Source organism: Carlito syrichta, unplaced genomic scaffold (assembly GCF_000164805.1).
Source record: "Carlito syrichta isolate Samal-C Ts95f unplaced genomic scaffold, Tarsius_syrichta-2.0.1 Scaffold314869, whole genome shotgun sequence".
Taxonomy (NCBI): domain Eukaryota; kingdom Metazoa; phylum Chordata; class Mammalia; order Primates; family Tarsiidae; genus Carlito; species Carlito syrichta.
In genome coordinates, this window is record NW_007258965.1 from 572,386 (window position 1) to 587,066 (window position 14,681).

The window sequence follows — 14,681 nt, forward strand, 5'->3', positions numbered from 1 at the left end:
AGACCCGCCTGGGCAGCGAGACCTCATCTCTACAATAAATCAAAAAATCAGATGGGCGTGGTAGCGCATGCCTGTAATTCCAGCTACTCGGAAGGCTGAGGCGGAAGGATCGCCGGAACCCAGCAGGTCGAGGCTGTGGTGGCCGGGAGCGGCCACTGCACTCCAGTCTGGGTGACAGAGTGAGACTCCAACTCAAAAAAAAAAAAAAGAAAAAAGAAAATGCTAATCTCTATGATGAGGACCTTTTAAAAATTGCTCCTGACCACACTGTACAGAATAGGAGCATTAATGAAAAAGAATTTTCTTCTGCACTGCACATCACAGGACATGTGTTCCCCCTTTTGTTTTACATGAAGATGTTGCATTGGTATTTTAAAGATGTCATGGAAACTCTGCAAATCATTGTAGTAGTTGCCAGGGAAAAGTTATATCATCATACTTCTTTTAAAAATCCCCAACTTGCCACCACGACACTCGGCAAACTCACCAGTGTTCACAGCTCTAAAGCCAGACAGTATGTGTGTGTGGTGAGGATGTGAGGTCATGAATGGGGGGCATCTCAAGTGTAGGGACCAGATCACTGGTATCTCTCCTAGCTTCCAGGTCCATCAACACAGATACTATCTGTTTGAAGGAGGAATGAATGAATGGATGAATGAATGAATGAATGGCTTCCACCTTCACTATACCTAGGTCCCTTCTTCATTTCTTCTGCCCCAGACATTCACCCAGCCTCTACAGAATCCTACATCCTGCAGGACCCTCTACCCCACAGGTCAAAATGAGGCTGTGACTAGGAAGCCAGGGCAGGGGTGACCAGCTCCTTGGTATAAACATTGGGGCACAGAAAAACACCTCAGAGAAGGAGGATCTTAGACACGGGTGTGGCATGCTGCAGATGTCACTAAAGATCCTACTCCAGGCTCTGGTACTCCAAGGAAGCACCAGAAGCAGAAGACTAAGCTTCTGCTCCCTCTGTTCCTCTCTGGGCAGGTCTCAAGCTTCTCTGGGCTGTGAGATACCCATCCAATCTGTGTGGAAAGGACACATGTAGGTTTGAAGTTCCTCTTCTGTGCCAGACCCATGTCTCATTTCCTCTCCAGGTTCCTGTTCCCCCCTGCAGTTTTTCCCCTCCACTCTCCTCCCTTTCTCTGCTCACACAGGAGCCCAGGAACCCTCTGCCTCAGAAATGCTGCTGCTGCTGTTGCTTCTGTGGCCAGGTAAGTGGCTGTGGGGGGAAAGGCCACGGGGCTGGACCGAGCTGACCCTTGTTTCCCCACAGGGGCCCTGGCTCAGAATTGGAAATACAGGCTGGATGTGCAAGAATCGGTGATGGTGCAAGAGGGCCTGTGTGTCTATGTGCCCTGCACATTCCCCTACCCTAAAATGTACAAAACTGACTCTGCTGGTGGATTCTGGTTCCGGAAAGGAGCCAGAGAATCCCTGGATACTCCAGTGGCAACAAACATACCAAATAAAAACATACAGGAAGAGACTCAGGGCCGATTCCACCTCCTAGATGATCTCCAGAAGAACAACTGCTCCCTGAGCATCATAGATGCCAGGAGGAAGGACAATGGTTCATATTTCTTTCAAGTGGAGAAAGGAAATAAGAAATACAGTTATAAACTTTCCCAGCTCTCTGTGCATGTGATGGGTAAGACACAGACCTCAGGAGTGGCCACAGGGAAGGTCATAGGGGCTGCAGAGTAGGGCTGATATGGGATCCCCCATTCTGGGAGAAAGCTGAGGGTGAAGCCTTTTGGGCTCAGGGAAGGAGCTGGACTAGAGCCTGAGCTCCTTTCAGGGCTTTCTCCTGACCCTCAGTGTCCCCATCTGTTTACAGACCTGACTCACCTGCCTGATATTCTAATCTCTCGGACCCTCAAATCAAGCCACCCTACAAACCTCACCTGCTCTGTGCCCTGGGCCTGTGAGCAGGGGACGCCCCCCATCTTCTCCTGGATGTCAGCTGCCCCCACCTCCCTGGGCCCCAGGTCCACCTTCTCCTCGGTGCTCACTATCACCCCACGGCCCCAGGACCACGGCACCAACCTCACTTGTCAAGTGAAGTTTCCCGGAGCTGATGTGACTACAGAGAGAACCATTCAGCTCAATGTCTCCTGTGAGTACCAGGCCAGGACACTTGGGTCCCTGAGGGTGTTGTTGGGAGAGGAGGACCAGGACTGAAGACAATTTGTGTCTGTGTCCTACAGGCCTGGCTGAGTAGTGGAACTAGAAAGACACAAGCCCTGTCACTTCTGCATTTTTGTGACTTCTGGCAGTGGTAGGGAAAATGCCTACTCGAATCTCACCTCCACCCCCAACTGAAGTCAATTCTCCTTTCCTGTCCTAGATGCTCCACAGAACCCAGCAACTGGTGTCTCCCAAGGAAATGGCCCAGGTAGGAAGAAGCCTCCCTACTTGAGGTGGCTACTGGTATAGGGTCTACTGGTTAGGCCAAACCTGGACTTTGAGACTCAAACAGTTGGAGGAGAGACCTGCAGTTAGACATGGAGTCCCATCAGGCCTCTTGGGTAAGGATATTTGAGAATGACTGGCAACCTTCTCCTTGCTCATCCAAAAAAATGCTTTGTCTCTCTCCAGTCACTGAACGTCTTTGGGTTTTTTAACTTTTGTTTTTTTTGAGTTGGAGTCTCACTCTGTCACCCAGACTGGAGTGCAGTGGCCGCTCCCGGCCACCGCAGCCTCGACCTGCTGGGCTCCGGTGATCCTTCCGCCTCAGCCTTCCGAGTAGCTGGAATTACAGGCGCACGCTACCATGCCCCGCTAATTTTTTTATTTACTGTAGAGATGAGGTCTCGCCAAGTTGCCCAGGCAGGTCTCGAACCCGCAGACTCAGGCAATTCACTCATCTCAGCCTTTCAAGGCACGGGATTACAGGCTGAGCCACAGAGCCCAGCTTTATCTTATTTTTTAATTGACGTATAATTGTACGTATGTATGGGTTAGATTGCGATGTGTCAATACAAATAATATATAGTGATAAGATCATGGTAATTAGCATATCCTTCCTCTTTCCCTAATGTTCACAGCCTCTAGCATCCTCTGTTCTACTTTTTTTAGCTTGTGAATGAGAACATGTAGTGTTCAATTTTCTGTTCTTGGCTTATTTCACTTAACTTAATGTCCTACAGTTCAATCCATGTTGCAGTGAATAACAGGATTTCATTCTTTTTTTGGTGACTGAATGTTATTTTACTGTATATCACATTTTCTATATATATATAGAAAATATATATCTATATATCACATTTTCTTTATTCATTCATCTTTTGTTGGACACCTAGGTTGATTCCATGTCTTTGCTATTTTGAATAGTGCTTCAGTAAATAGGGGGTAGATATCTCTTTAATATACTGATTTCCTTTTCTTTGAACAAACGTCTGTAGTGAGACTGCAGGATTATATGGCATTTCTATTTTTAGTTTTTGAGACTCTTCCATACTGTCCTCTATACTGGCTATTCCAGTTTACATTTCCACCAACAATATGTAAGAGTTCCCTTTCCTCTGTATCTTCACCAGCATTTGTTCATTTTTGTCTTTTCTATCATAGTTGTCTTAACTAGGGTGAGATGATACATCATTGTGGTTTTGATTTGCATTTTCCTGATGATTAATGATGTCGAATATTGTTTTATATACTTCTTGGTGATCTGCATGTCTTCTCCTGAGAAATGTCTGTTCAGATCATTTGCCCATTTTTAAATGACTGGGTTTTTGTCTTTTGTTTTTGCTTGTTTTTGGCTGTTGATATGTTTGAGTTCTTTGTGTATTCTGGATATTAATTATCTGTCAGATAAATAGTTGGAAATATTTTATCCTATTATATAGGTTGCCTTTTCACTCGATTGTTTACACTTTTTAGTTTGATATAATCCCATTTGATTATTTTTCTTCCTGTTGCTTGTGTTTTTGACATCTTATACATAAAATATTTTACCAGACCAATGTCCAAAAGTGTTTTTGCTACATTTTCTTCTAGTATTTTTATAGTTTTATGTGTCATGTTTAGGTCTTTGATTCATTTTGAGTTGATTTTTGCATAGGTTGAAAGAGGTAGGTCTAGTTTCATTCTTTAGCATATGGATATCCAGTTTTCCCAGCATCATTTATTGAAGTGACTGTTGTTTTTCCAGTCAGTATTCTTGGTACGTTTGTTAAAAAAAAAAGTTGCTGGGATCGGTGGCTCAGCCTGTAATCCCGCGCCTTTGGGAGGCTGAGGTGAGTGGATTGCCTGAGCCCACAGGTTTGAGACCCGCCTGAGCAACTTGGTGAGACCTCATCTCTACAATAAATCAAAAACCAGCTGGGCGTGGTAGCGCATGCCTATAATTCCGGCTACTTGGAAGGCTGAGGCGGAAGGATCGCCGGAGCCCAGCAGGTCGAGGCTGCGGTGGCCGGGAGCGGCCACTGCACTCCGGTCTGGGTGACAGAGTGAGACTCCAACTCCAAAAAAAAAAAAAAGTTGACTGTAGATACATGGATTAATTTCTGCGTTTTCTATTCTGTTACATTGTTTTATGTGTCTATTTTTACACCAGTACTATTCCATTTTTGGTTACTACATTTTTGTAGTGTCTTAAAGTTTAGTTGTGTGATAAACTTTGTCTCTTTTGCTCAGAACAGTTTTCCTATACAGGGTCTTTTGTGGTTCAATAAAAAATTTAATATTTTTAAAAATTCTGTGAAAAATGTGTTTTGATAGGGATTACATTAAATCTGTAGATTTCCTTTGGTAGTATGGTGATCTTAACAATATTAATTCTTCTGATTTATAAGCATGAAATGTCTATTTGTGTCCCTCTGAATTTATTTCCTCGGTGTTTTGTAGTTTTCCTAGTAGAGGCCATTCAACTCCTTGGTTATATTTATCTCTAGGTATATTTCAGTTTTTGTAGCTGATGTAAATGAGATTGCTTTCTTGTTTTCTTTTTCCACCAGTTCATTTGTTGTGTATAGAAACTACTGATTTCTGTATGTTGACCATGCATTCTGCAAATTTATTGAAAGAGTTTTTTGGCAAGTAGTGGATTTTTTTTTAAATAAAAGATTATGTAATCTGCAAACAGACCTTTGGCTTTATTCTTTCTTTATAATTTGGATGACTTTTATTTCTTTATGTTGCCTATTGTACTGGCTAAATTTTTCAGTACTATGTTGAACAAGAGTGGGCATTCTTTCCTTGTTCCAGTTCTTAGAAAAAAATATTTCAGCTTTTTCTCTGCTCAGTAAGATATTAGCTGTTGGTTTGTTATATATGACCTTTACTATGTTGAGGTACTTTCCTTCAATACATGACTTATTGAGAATTTTTTATCATGGAGGGATGTTGAATTTTATGAAATATTTTTCTGTAACATATTGTTTTTATCCTTCACTCTGTTGATGCAATGTATGTCATTTATTGATTTGTATATGTTGGATCATCCTTACCTTTCTGGAGTAAAACCCACTTGATCAGGGTATATTATCTTTTTGATATATTGTTGGATTTGGTTTGCTAGTATTTTGTTGAAGTTTTTTGTGTCTGCATTCATTAGGGATATTAGCCTATTGTTTTCTTTCTTTGTTGTCTCCTAGTCTGGTTTTGCTATCACCATTATGCAGGCCTTGCGGAATGAATTAGGAAGAGTTCCCTCCACTTTATTTTTTTGAATAGTTTGAGAAGAACTGGTATCACTTTTATTTAAAAGTTCAGTAGAATTCAGCCGTGAAACCATCCAGTCTTGGAATTTTATTTGTTGAGAGCTCTTTTCTTACTCATTTAATTTTGTTACTTGTTGCTGGTCTGTTTGGGTTTTCTATTTCTTCTTGATTCAATCTTGGTAGGTTGTATGTGTCCAAAAATTCAACTATTTCTTCTAGGTCTTCAAATTTATTGGTGTTTAGTGTTCATAGAAGTTTTAATAATCATTCATATTTCTGTGGTATCCATTGTGGCATCTCCTTTTTTGTTTCTGATTTTATTCATTTTTTTTCTTAGTTAGCTAATGGTTATCAATTTTGTTTATCTTTTTTAAAAAACCAACTTGCCTTATTAATTTTTGTATTTTTTTCAGTATCAATTTCATTTATTTCTACTATAATCTTTATTATTTCTTTTATTCTACTAATTTTGAGTTTGGTATGTTCTTGCTTTTCTAGTTTCTTGAGATATGTTATTAAATTGATTTTTGAAATCTTGTTAGTTTTTCTGATGTAGGCATTTATTACTATAAGCTTGTCTCTTAAGATTGATTTTCCTGTTTCCCATAGGTTTTGCTATGTTATGCTTCTTGCATTTGTTTCAAAAACTTTTAAAATATTATTCTTAATTTCTTCCTTCACCTATTTGTCCTTAGGAAGCATGTTGCTTAATTTCTACGTATATGTGTAGTTTTCAATGTTCTTGTTATTGATTTCTAGTTGTATTCAATTGTGGTCAGATAAGATACTTGATATTATTTCAATGTTTAAAGTGTTTGAAACTTGTTTTGTGTCTTAATTTGTGCTCAGTCCTGGAGAATGCACTATGTGTTGATGAGAAGAATATATATTCTACAGCTGTTGGTTGAAATGCTCTGTGCCTGTTAGGTTTATTTGGTCTATAGTGAAGTTTAAATTTGATTTTTTGTTGTTGTTGTTGTTAATTTTCTGTGAAAATGATTTCTCCAATGCCAAGAGTGGGGTGTTAAAGTCCTCAACTATTATTGTGTTGGGTCTATCTCTTCCTTCAGATCCAATAATATTTGCCTCATATACCTGGGTGCTCCTGTGTTTGATGCATATATATTTACAACTGTTATGTTCTCTTGGTGAATTGATTCTTTTATTATTAAATAATGTCTTTTTTTTATATACTTGTAGTCTGTTTTGTCTGATGTAAGTATAGCTACTCCTGCACACTTTTGGTTTCCACATGGGTGGAATATTTTTTTCAATCCCTTCACTTTTAGTTTATGTCTTTATAGGTAAGGTAAGTTTCCTGTAGGTGGCATATAGCCTGGTCTTTTCTTAAAACTCAGTCTACATCTTTCAAATGAAGAATTTAATCTGAATATATTCGAGGTTATTTTTGATAGTTTAGGACTTACTCCTCTCATTTTATTGATTGCTTTCTGGTTTGTTTTATATCCTTTGTTCCTTATTTCTTCTCTCATTGTTTATTTTTGTGGTTGGGTGATTTTCTGTAGTAATAGGGTTTGATTCCTTTCTCCTTTTCCTTTGTGTATCAGCTCTCCCAGTGAGTTTTACAGTTTCATATGGTTTTGCCTTTTCACTTCCATATGTAAGACTCCCTTAAGCATTTCTTGTAAGACCAGTCCAACAGTGATTTAAAAAACAAACAAGAAAAACCCTTAGCTTTTGCCTATCCATGAAAGACTTTATTTTTCCTTTTCTGTTCTTTTCTGAATGATAGCTTTGTAAAATATAGAACTTCTGACTGCCAGTTTTTCTTTCAGTGCTTTGAGTATATCATCTCATTCTCTCCCGGACTGTAAGGTTTCTGCTGAAAAATTTCATGTTATTTTAACAAGGATTTTTTAAAATAGGTGACTAGCCACTTTTGCCTGGCTGCTTTTAGAATTTTTTATTTGACTTTTGGCCACTTGAATACAATATGCCTTGGAGAGAACCTGTCTGGGTTAAATATATTTGAGGTTCTATGAGTTTCCTGGATCTAGATGTCCGTCTAGTTTCTAACACTTGAAAAGTTTTCACCTATTACTTCATTAAATATGTTTTCTATTACTTTTCCCTTCTTTCCTCCTTCTGGAAAGCCCATAATTGGAAAAGCCTATATTTCCATTCACTAGAATGTGAATATTTGTTCACTTAATTGTGTTTCATAAATCTATTGTTTTCTTGTTTTCATCTGCCCATGTTATTTCAAAAGACCTGTCTTCAATTTCAGAAATTCTTTCTTCTGCTTGGTCTATTCTGTTGTTGAAGATCTTGTGTTTTTTGTTTCATTCACTATGTTCTCAGCTGTGGGATTTGTTTGGTTCTTCTTAATAATATCTATCTCTGTGTTGGATTTCTCAAATGATGCGCTGTTTCCTGATTTCACTGAATGTTCTTCTCTCTCTCTCTCTCTCTCTCTCTCTCTCTCTCTCTCTTTCTCGATGGTGTCTTGATCTGTTGCCTGGACTGGAGTACAGTGGTGTAGTCATAGCTCACTGCAGCCTCAAACTCCTGGAAACAAGTGATCTTCCCACCTCAGTCTCCCAAACAGCTAGGACTACAGGCACACGGCACCATACCCAGCTAAATACAAGGTCTCACTGTGCTGCCCAGGCTGGTCCTGAATTTCTGGACCCAAGTAATTCTCATGCCTTAGCCTTCCCAAGTCCTGGGATTAGAGGCATGAGTCACCACACCTAGCCTTCATTGAGATGTTATATTCTCTTGGCTCTCACAGGTCTCCTTGAGATTATTATTTTAAATTTTTTCTGGTACCTTGTTTATTTCCTTATGATTGGAGTCTGTAACTGGAGAATTATTGTGTTCCTTTGAAGGTGTCATTTTTTCAAATTTTCATGTTTGATGCTCCCTACAATGAATTCTATGAATGTGGTAGAATCTTATGAAGTCTCTTTCAGAGAGAAATATTCATTTAGATGGGTCTTGGGGTGTCAGTTCAGTGGGGAGTGTTAGTTTTGGCTCTACGTGGATGTAGTAGCATAGTTTCCATGTAGTTTCTTCATGTGTAATAAATGCTAGTAAGTTTGAAAATATCTCAGTGGCCAGACTGAGAGAGTTTGTGCTGGTAATGGTGAAGTTTTGCCAGGGGTGAGATCACCAGGTTATTTCTCAAGTTAGGGACACATGCATGGCATGCACAGTGATTCAGCCCACTTGGAGTCTAGCACACTGGAGTTGGGATCAGGATCTGTTACTTTGGAAGAGAGCACAGGCAAACAGTTGTCCACCCAGCCTCAGAGTGTACCTGCCAGGACAACCTAAGGGGATATTTCTCAGGCCCAGGTTGTAAACTCCCAGCTACTTGGCTGGCCTGGGGTCGTGTCTGCTGTAGGTGGCCCACATGGCTGTTTTGCAGGGCTCATGTGCAGCACATACCTTTTCAGCTGGCCTGGGTGTGTGTGTGTCTGCTAAGGGTGGCACCCAGAGCTTTTTCTCAGATTTGGGATGTGAACACAAGGCTGTTTGCCTGCCCAAATGGGTGCCATCCAGTGGCAGCCCATGGGGCTACTTCTCAGACCTGGAATGCAGGCACACAGCTGCTCAACCAGTTTTTGGTCATGTTTACTAGGGATGGCTTGAGATGGGGGCACACAGCTGCTTGGCCAGCACGGAGCCATGTTTGCCATGAGTGGCCAATGATGCTATTTATCATGGTCTCAGGAGAGGGGCCTTTGGGCTGACCAGAGAGGTGCCTGCAAAAAAAAAAGGCTGGGTGCCATGAGGCTGCTTTTTAGGCCCTGGGTGTTAGCATACAACCACTCCACCAGCCTGGGAGTGTGTCAGCTGTTTGGTAGCCCAGGGACCACCCCTGTTGGTTGGCTCAAGGGTGTGTTCACCCTGAGTTGGACTACCAGATTCATCCTCCAACTGGGAGTACAGGCAGCAGGGATTGGTTTCCCTGTTGTGCAGGACTAAGGTCACAGCCAATCCTTGTCCCAAGGTCCATGTAACTGGAGTTGTGGTGTTCAGTCACTAGTGCCAGCTTGGTGGAATGAAGATGGAGTCCCAGCTCAAGATGTGCAGTGGTTACTGGCCCCCTGAGAAAGGTGACTCTGGTCTCAAGATAGTGCCTTCCTGCAGTACCTTGGCCCACAGGGGCTGGATGAGGATTGGAGAGTACATATCTTGTGCTCCTAATCCAGATCAGTGCAGCAACATGAATTCCTGGCAGTTCTTCCAACTGGGTTCAGGGTTTGTGCAGACCGTGGGATTCTCTTGTAGTGAGAACTTTAGGAATCTGAGGTGGTAGTGGGGGTTAGTATGATTCTTCTCCTTGCCTTTTCCCTGCAAGGAAAAGTCTCTTCTGTCTCTGGGCCAAACCAATCCAGGCAGAGGAGATGAGGCTACAGAGGCTGAGTGCCTCCATGCTGCCTTTCTGGACTTTCAATGACCACTGGTGCCTCTCCACTTTCCCACTGCACTCCAGGACCCTCCTTTCAACACTCCACTCAAAACTTAGCTGTTTATCTACTGGCATGGTCCTTCCTTTTAGATGGGATGAGCACCAGTCATCTCTAATAGCCATCTTGCTCCAACAGGGACATTTTTAATAGACTTTTTTTTTTTAAAGAACAACTTCAGGTTCATAACAAAATTGAATGGAAACCTCCAGTCACTAAATGTCTAGGGGGCATTTTAAAATAAATACTATCTCTTATGTGTTAGATTCACAGGAAAATTGAGCAGAAATTACAGAGACCTCCCATGTATCCTCTAACCATATACTTGCATGGCCTCCTCCATTATCAACATCACCCACCCAAGTAGTATATTTGTTACAATGAATAAATCTACATTAATACACCATTGTCACCTGAAGTCTGTAGTTCACAGTAGGCTTTACCCTTGGTGTTGTACATTCTGTGGGTTTTGTCAAATGTGTATAATATATATCTACCACAAAAGTATCATATAGAATAATCTCGCTGACTTAAAACTCTCTTTGAGGTCTTTTTGTTTTGTTTTGTCAATCCCTCGGTCCTTGGCCCTGACCTCTGTTCAAAGACAATGCTCTCCATTGTCTTATTTTCATTGATCTTGGCATCTGGTCCCCTCACTGGATAATAAGTCCCATTAGAGCAGGGGTAGTTCCCATAGTTGTACTCACAGAACTGTTTACAGATGATGCCTAGAGACATATCCTTGACTCTGGGAGTTGGGATCTAGGATGCATGGCCAGACAGGTCCAGGAGAGCTATCTGGGTCTGACCTAAAGGTCTGGCCCACCTTGCTTCTGGACCCTTATGGACAAACAAAGAATCACCTTTGACCTTGAATAAATGGGGATGGTTGAGACCAGGAGAGGGGACTCAAATACCCTCCCTGGAAAGAAAGAAGAGACAAGGCCTAGCAGCATCCTGCAGAGGTCTCACTATTTCTGTCTCTCTCTCTCTGGAATGCTCAAGGAACTCAGGGGTTTATAATCCTGCAGTGGCCAGTTCTAAAGCCTATTGCAGAGAGACCCAGGATGAAAAGAAGCCTAGGGCCTAGACGAGATGGAGTTACTTGGATAAGAGAAAAAGGCCTAAACAGGAGGTGTTAGATGGACCATGTCCTTCATTTCATGGTTGCAGTGAAAGCTGAGGTCATATGATGAGTGGGAAGACATAGGGGCCAGCCCTATTTTGGAGGTAAAGGCACCCCTCTCTATGTTACAGAGAAGAGAGATCGGCAGAATAGATAAGCATACACCTGTTTATCAAGTTTGGAGTTCACCCAAGTCTCTTGTCTGCAGGGAAACCAGAAACCAGAGCAGGATTGATTCAGGGAGTCATCATGGGAGCTGGTGCCATGGCCCTGCTTGCTCTCTGTCTCTGCCTCACCTTCTTCATGTAAGCATTGGTTCTGGGTTAGGTGTCGGCCAGAGGTGAACAGAAGGGATCTGGGGTGGATGGGATCTGGAGGGGATATGAGGGTCTGGAGCAAGGGCAGTAGAGGTGCATGGTGTTGAGAATCCAGCCTTTAGTTGCTGGGCTAGACGTAAGTCTGTTTCCAGCTCCTGATCTCAGATGTTCAATAAATGGGAAGGGAGAGGGTGACTTTCTTGCAAAATTTTGTTTGAAGATTCTTGGGCTAATCCCATCCTCTACCTGCCATAGTTACTCTTTCCAGGCTTACAACATTAAACACACAGCCTGAGTAAACCAGGCTCAAAGACCTTGGTGTCTCCCATCAGAGTGAAGACCCACAGAAAGAAATTAGCCAGTACAACAGTGGGCAAGAATGACGCCTACTTTGCTACAGGACCAGAATCTCTGGTGAGTGATGGGGATCTGGGCATCCAGTCTGCCCTGAAGACACCTCCCCATAATCATGTCCCATCCAGCATGTCCAGAACAGAGCTCATCACCTTCCCTCTTGTTTTATATTAAAGGTTTTAGTATTGCTCAGGTATGGCAAAGTCAACAGATCAGGAGGTGACCGCTATTGAAAACACAGTTTATTATTCACAGTTCTAAGAGGAGAGACACAGCACACCATGCAAGGCCACATGAAGAAGCACCAGGGTCAGTTGGGGGGCAGAGGGAGTGAGGGGAAAATGAGGACAAGAGCTTTTATTATGCCGTTCATGGAAAGGAATGGGCAAGACAAAAATAAGAAGGCTACACAGGTTTAGAATCGGCTCCTGTAGATAATTTCAGCAGATTCTGGGGACAAATTGTCTACTATCTGGCCCTGGGGTATTACGGCAGGATAACAGTGGTCTGGAGTATGAGTTTGATAAAGAATGCGGTTGATGGTATGGGCTTTAGATTGATTGGTTTGCACAAGAAAGGCACACTTGTAAGCAAGTCCTTTACTGTCTCTAGAAATCTGCTATCCCTGGGAGAGACAGTCTCTCAAGCATTAGCAAGATTCTGGATATAAAAACATCAGAAGCATATAATTAAAACCCCTAAACATGCATTTGCAGTATTTTCAAATGCAGAGGTGGAATAAACATAAGGTATGAGCAAAGATAGCTCTTAGCCTCTGCATGATGGATGTCAGAGATACAGGTGGCTCCACAGATGACAGCAGATGTCATGGATGTTCATGCATGTCCAAGAAGATTCACACGTGGCTCCATAGATGATGACAGGTATCATAACTGTTTATGCATGACCAAGAAGATTCCATAGATGTCACAGATTTTCGTAGATGCCAAAGATCATGTCCATGCAGTCGCCCAGAATGCAAACTTAAAGAATTGAATCACCAATGACTAAAATTGCCGACCTTTTAGAAGGATATTTACAAGTGTGGATCAAACATTATTTTGGCTACAGTACATTTGAGGTGCCTCTGAGACATCCAAGTGGAGATGACAAGTCGATGGGAAGAGTCTGGAGGTGGAAGATGGGAGACATGGAAGTCTGAGGGTCTCCACATTAAGATATCGTCATGGAAGATCCCACAAAGAAAAGGAGTCCATAGACACAACCCTGGGGCCCTCGAGCATTTCATGTCAGGATAAGGTGAAAAATGGCAAGAAGTCTGAAAAGGAGTGGCCACTGAGTAGAAACAAATGGGTAGGAGAGTGCAGTCCTAGTGACCACGGGGAAATGGAGCTTCAAAGATCATTTGTTCAAATGGTCATTTGTTTCAAATGCTGTCAAGTACAGTAAGATAGAGAAACAACCATTTGAATTTAACTAAGTGGTATTACAGCTGCTCCTGACAAAAGCAGATCTGGTCCCCTGGTGGAGGAAGATCTCTTGGCTGAAGAGAGTTCAAGAGAGAATGGGAGGAGAGGAGGTGGAAACGGTAAGTGTCAGGGACTCTTGAGAAATATGCCAGTAAACCTAGAGTTGAGAAATGGGCCTGCAACAGGAAATGTTTGTACTCTGTAAACCTTTACCAGTTCTAGCAGCATGTGATGCTGTCTTCCAGGATACCACATCACCTACATGTATAAGGACTTTTTACCCCTTGAGGTACCTGCATTCCCATGGCTTTTCCCACGACACTGTGAGCTCCACAAGGACAAGGACATTTTTATTAGACCTCTGTTATTCTACTCTCTGCTGTTCACCTGCTCACTGTCACAAGGCACAATTGCATGTTTATTTTCCAGTCTACTTCTGTCTTCATCCCCTGCAGTGCTGGAAGTCACAGGACCCACCTTTGCTTTGTTCCCTCCTGTGAATCCAGTGCCCAGACATAGGAGGTCTCAAAGATCTGGGTCTGGGTTTATAGTTAATAGATGTGTAATTTGGGAAGTACCTAAGCTCTCTGAGACTTAGTTTCCCTATCAGTGAAATGGGCCAAATAACAGATGCCAAGGATTATGCCAAGGCGGTTGCTCAGAATTTTTCCACATAGGTCTGTGTGAGTGGTCAGGAGAATTGAGAATCAACCAATAAGTGCTCTGCATGTGAATAACTGAGTAGGTGGGATCTTAAGAAATGTTTGATGAAAGAGTGAATAAATGTCCTGTCAAAATCAAATGAATTACAAGGACCTCTCTGCCTTCCCCTGGTGCCCTTCCCCAATGCCCTGCTCTAACCCGCTTCTCTCCTCTCTGCACAGGAACACCAGAAGTCCAGGTTATATGACCCCATTGACTTCTCAAGCCCTTCAGAGGATATCCCCACAATGGAGGTAGAGGAGGACCTACATTATGCCTCCCTCAGCTTTCACAGATGAATTCTGCGAAGGGCACTGCCACCTAATACTCAGAGGTCAGGACCCAGTAAGAAGTTGACAGGAACACTGGTCTCAGCCAGAAGATCCATATATTCTACAGGAAGAGGAACTAATAGCTGATTCTCGAAGATTTAGCACCCCACAGGCTTATAAGCCATATGTGAGTTTCTTGCTGTATTGACATTATCTTAGACTTTGCAGTCAGAGAGCCCTGGGATCAAATCTGTGCTCTTTTGTTTTCTGAGATTATGACATCAGGTGAGCTACTTTACCTTCCTTGTCTCGATTCCCCACTCTATAAAATGAATGCAAGAAGTCCTATCTCACAAAATTGCTGTGAGG

General features: G+C 42.3%; 1 protein-coding gene across 2 annotated transcripts; it reads left to right on the forward strand.

Annotated features, from left to right (window-relative positions):
- The first annotated feature begins 1,161 nt into the window (after positions 1-1,161).
- On the forward strand, positions 1,162-14,339 carry LOC103274738 (myeloid cell surface antigen CD33-like). 2 transcript variants are annotated; one of them, XM_008072160.1, is made up of 7 exons: positions 1,162-1,220; positions 1,283-1,657; positions 1,847-2,125; positions 2,357-2,404; positions 11,446-11,542; positions 11,887-11,968; positions 14,223-14,339. In XM_008072160.1, exons 1-7 carry the CDS (start codon positions 1,190-1,192, stop codon positions 14,337-14,339), a joined length of 1,029 nt encoding a protein of 342 aa, XP_008070351.1. In that variant the 5' UTR covers positions 1,162-1,189. The 2 variants fall into 2 exon arrangements, with proteins under 2 accessions (XP_008070351.1, XP_021561671.1); XM_021705996.1 differs by lacking the exon at positions 1,283-1,657 and having other exon boundaries at positions 1,190-1,220.
- Positions 14,340-14,681: the final 342 nt, after the last annotated feature.

What these genes read in the sequence shown, in the direction of transcription:
- LOC103274738 (XM_008072160.1), top strand. Translation starts at nt 1,190, where the DNA reads ATGCTGCTGCTGCTGTTGCTTCTGTGGCCAG. An exon ending in GCTCTCTGTGCATGTGATGG is followed by an intron (nt 1,658 to 1,846) that starts GTAAGACACAGA and finishes ATCTGTTTACAG; the next exon opens with ACCTGACTCACCTGCCTGAT. An exon ending in CTACAGGACCAGAATCTCTG is followed by an intron (nt 11,969 to 14,222) that starts GTGAGTGATGGG and finishes CTCTCTGCACAG; the next exon opens with GAACACCAGAAGTCCAGGTT.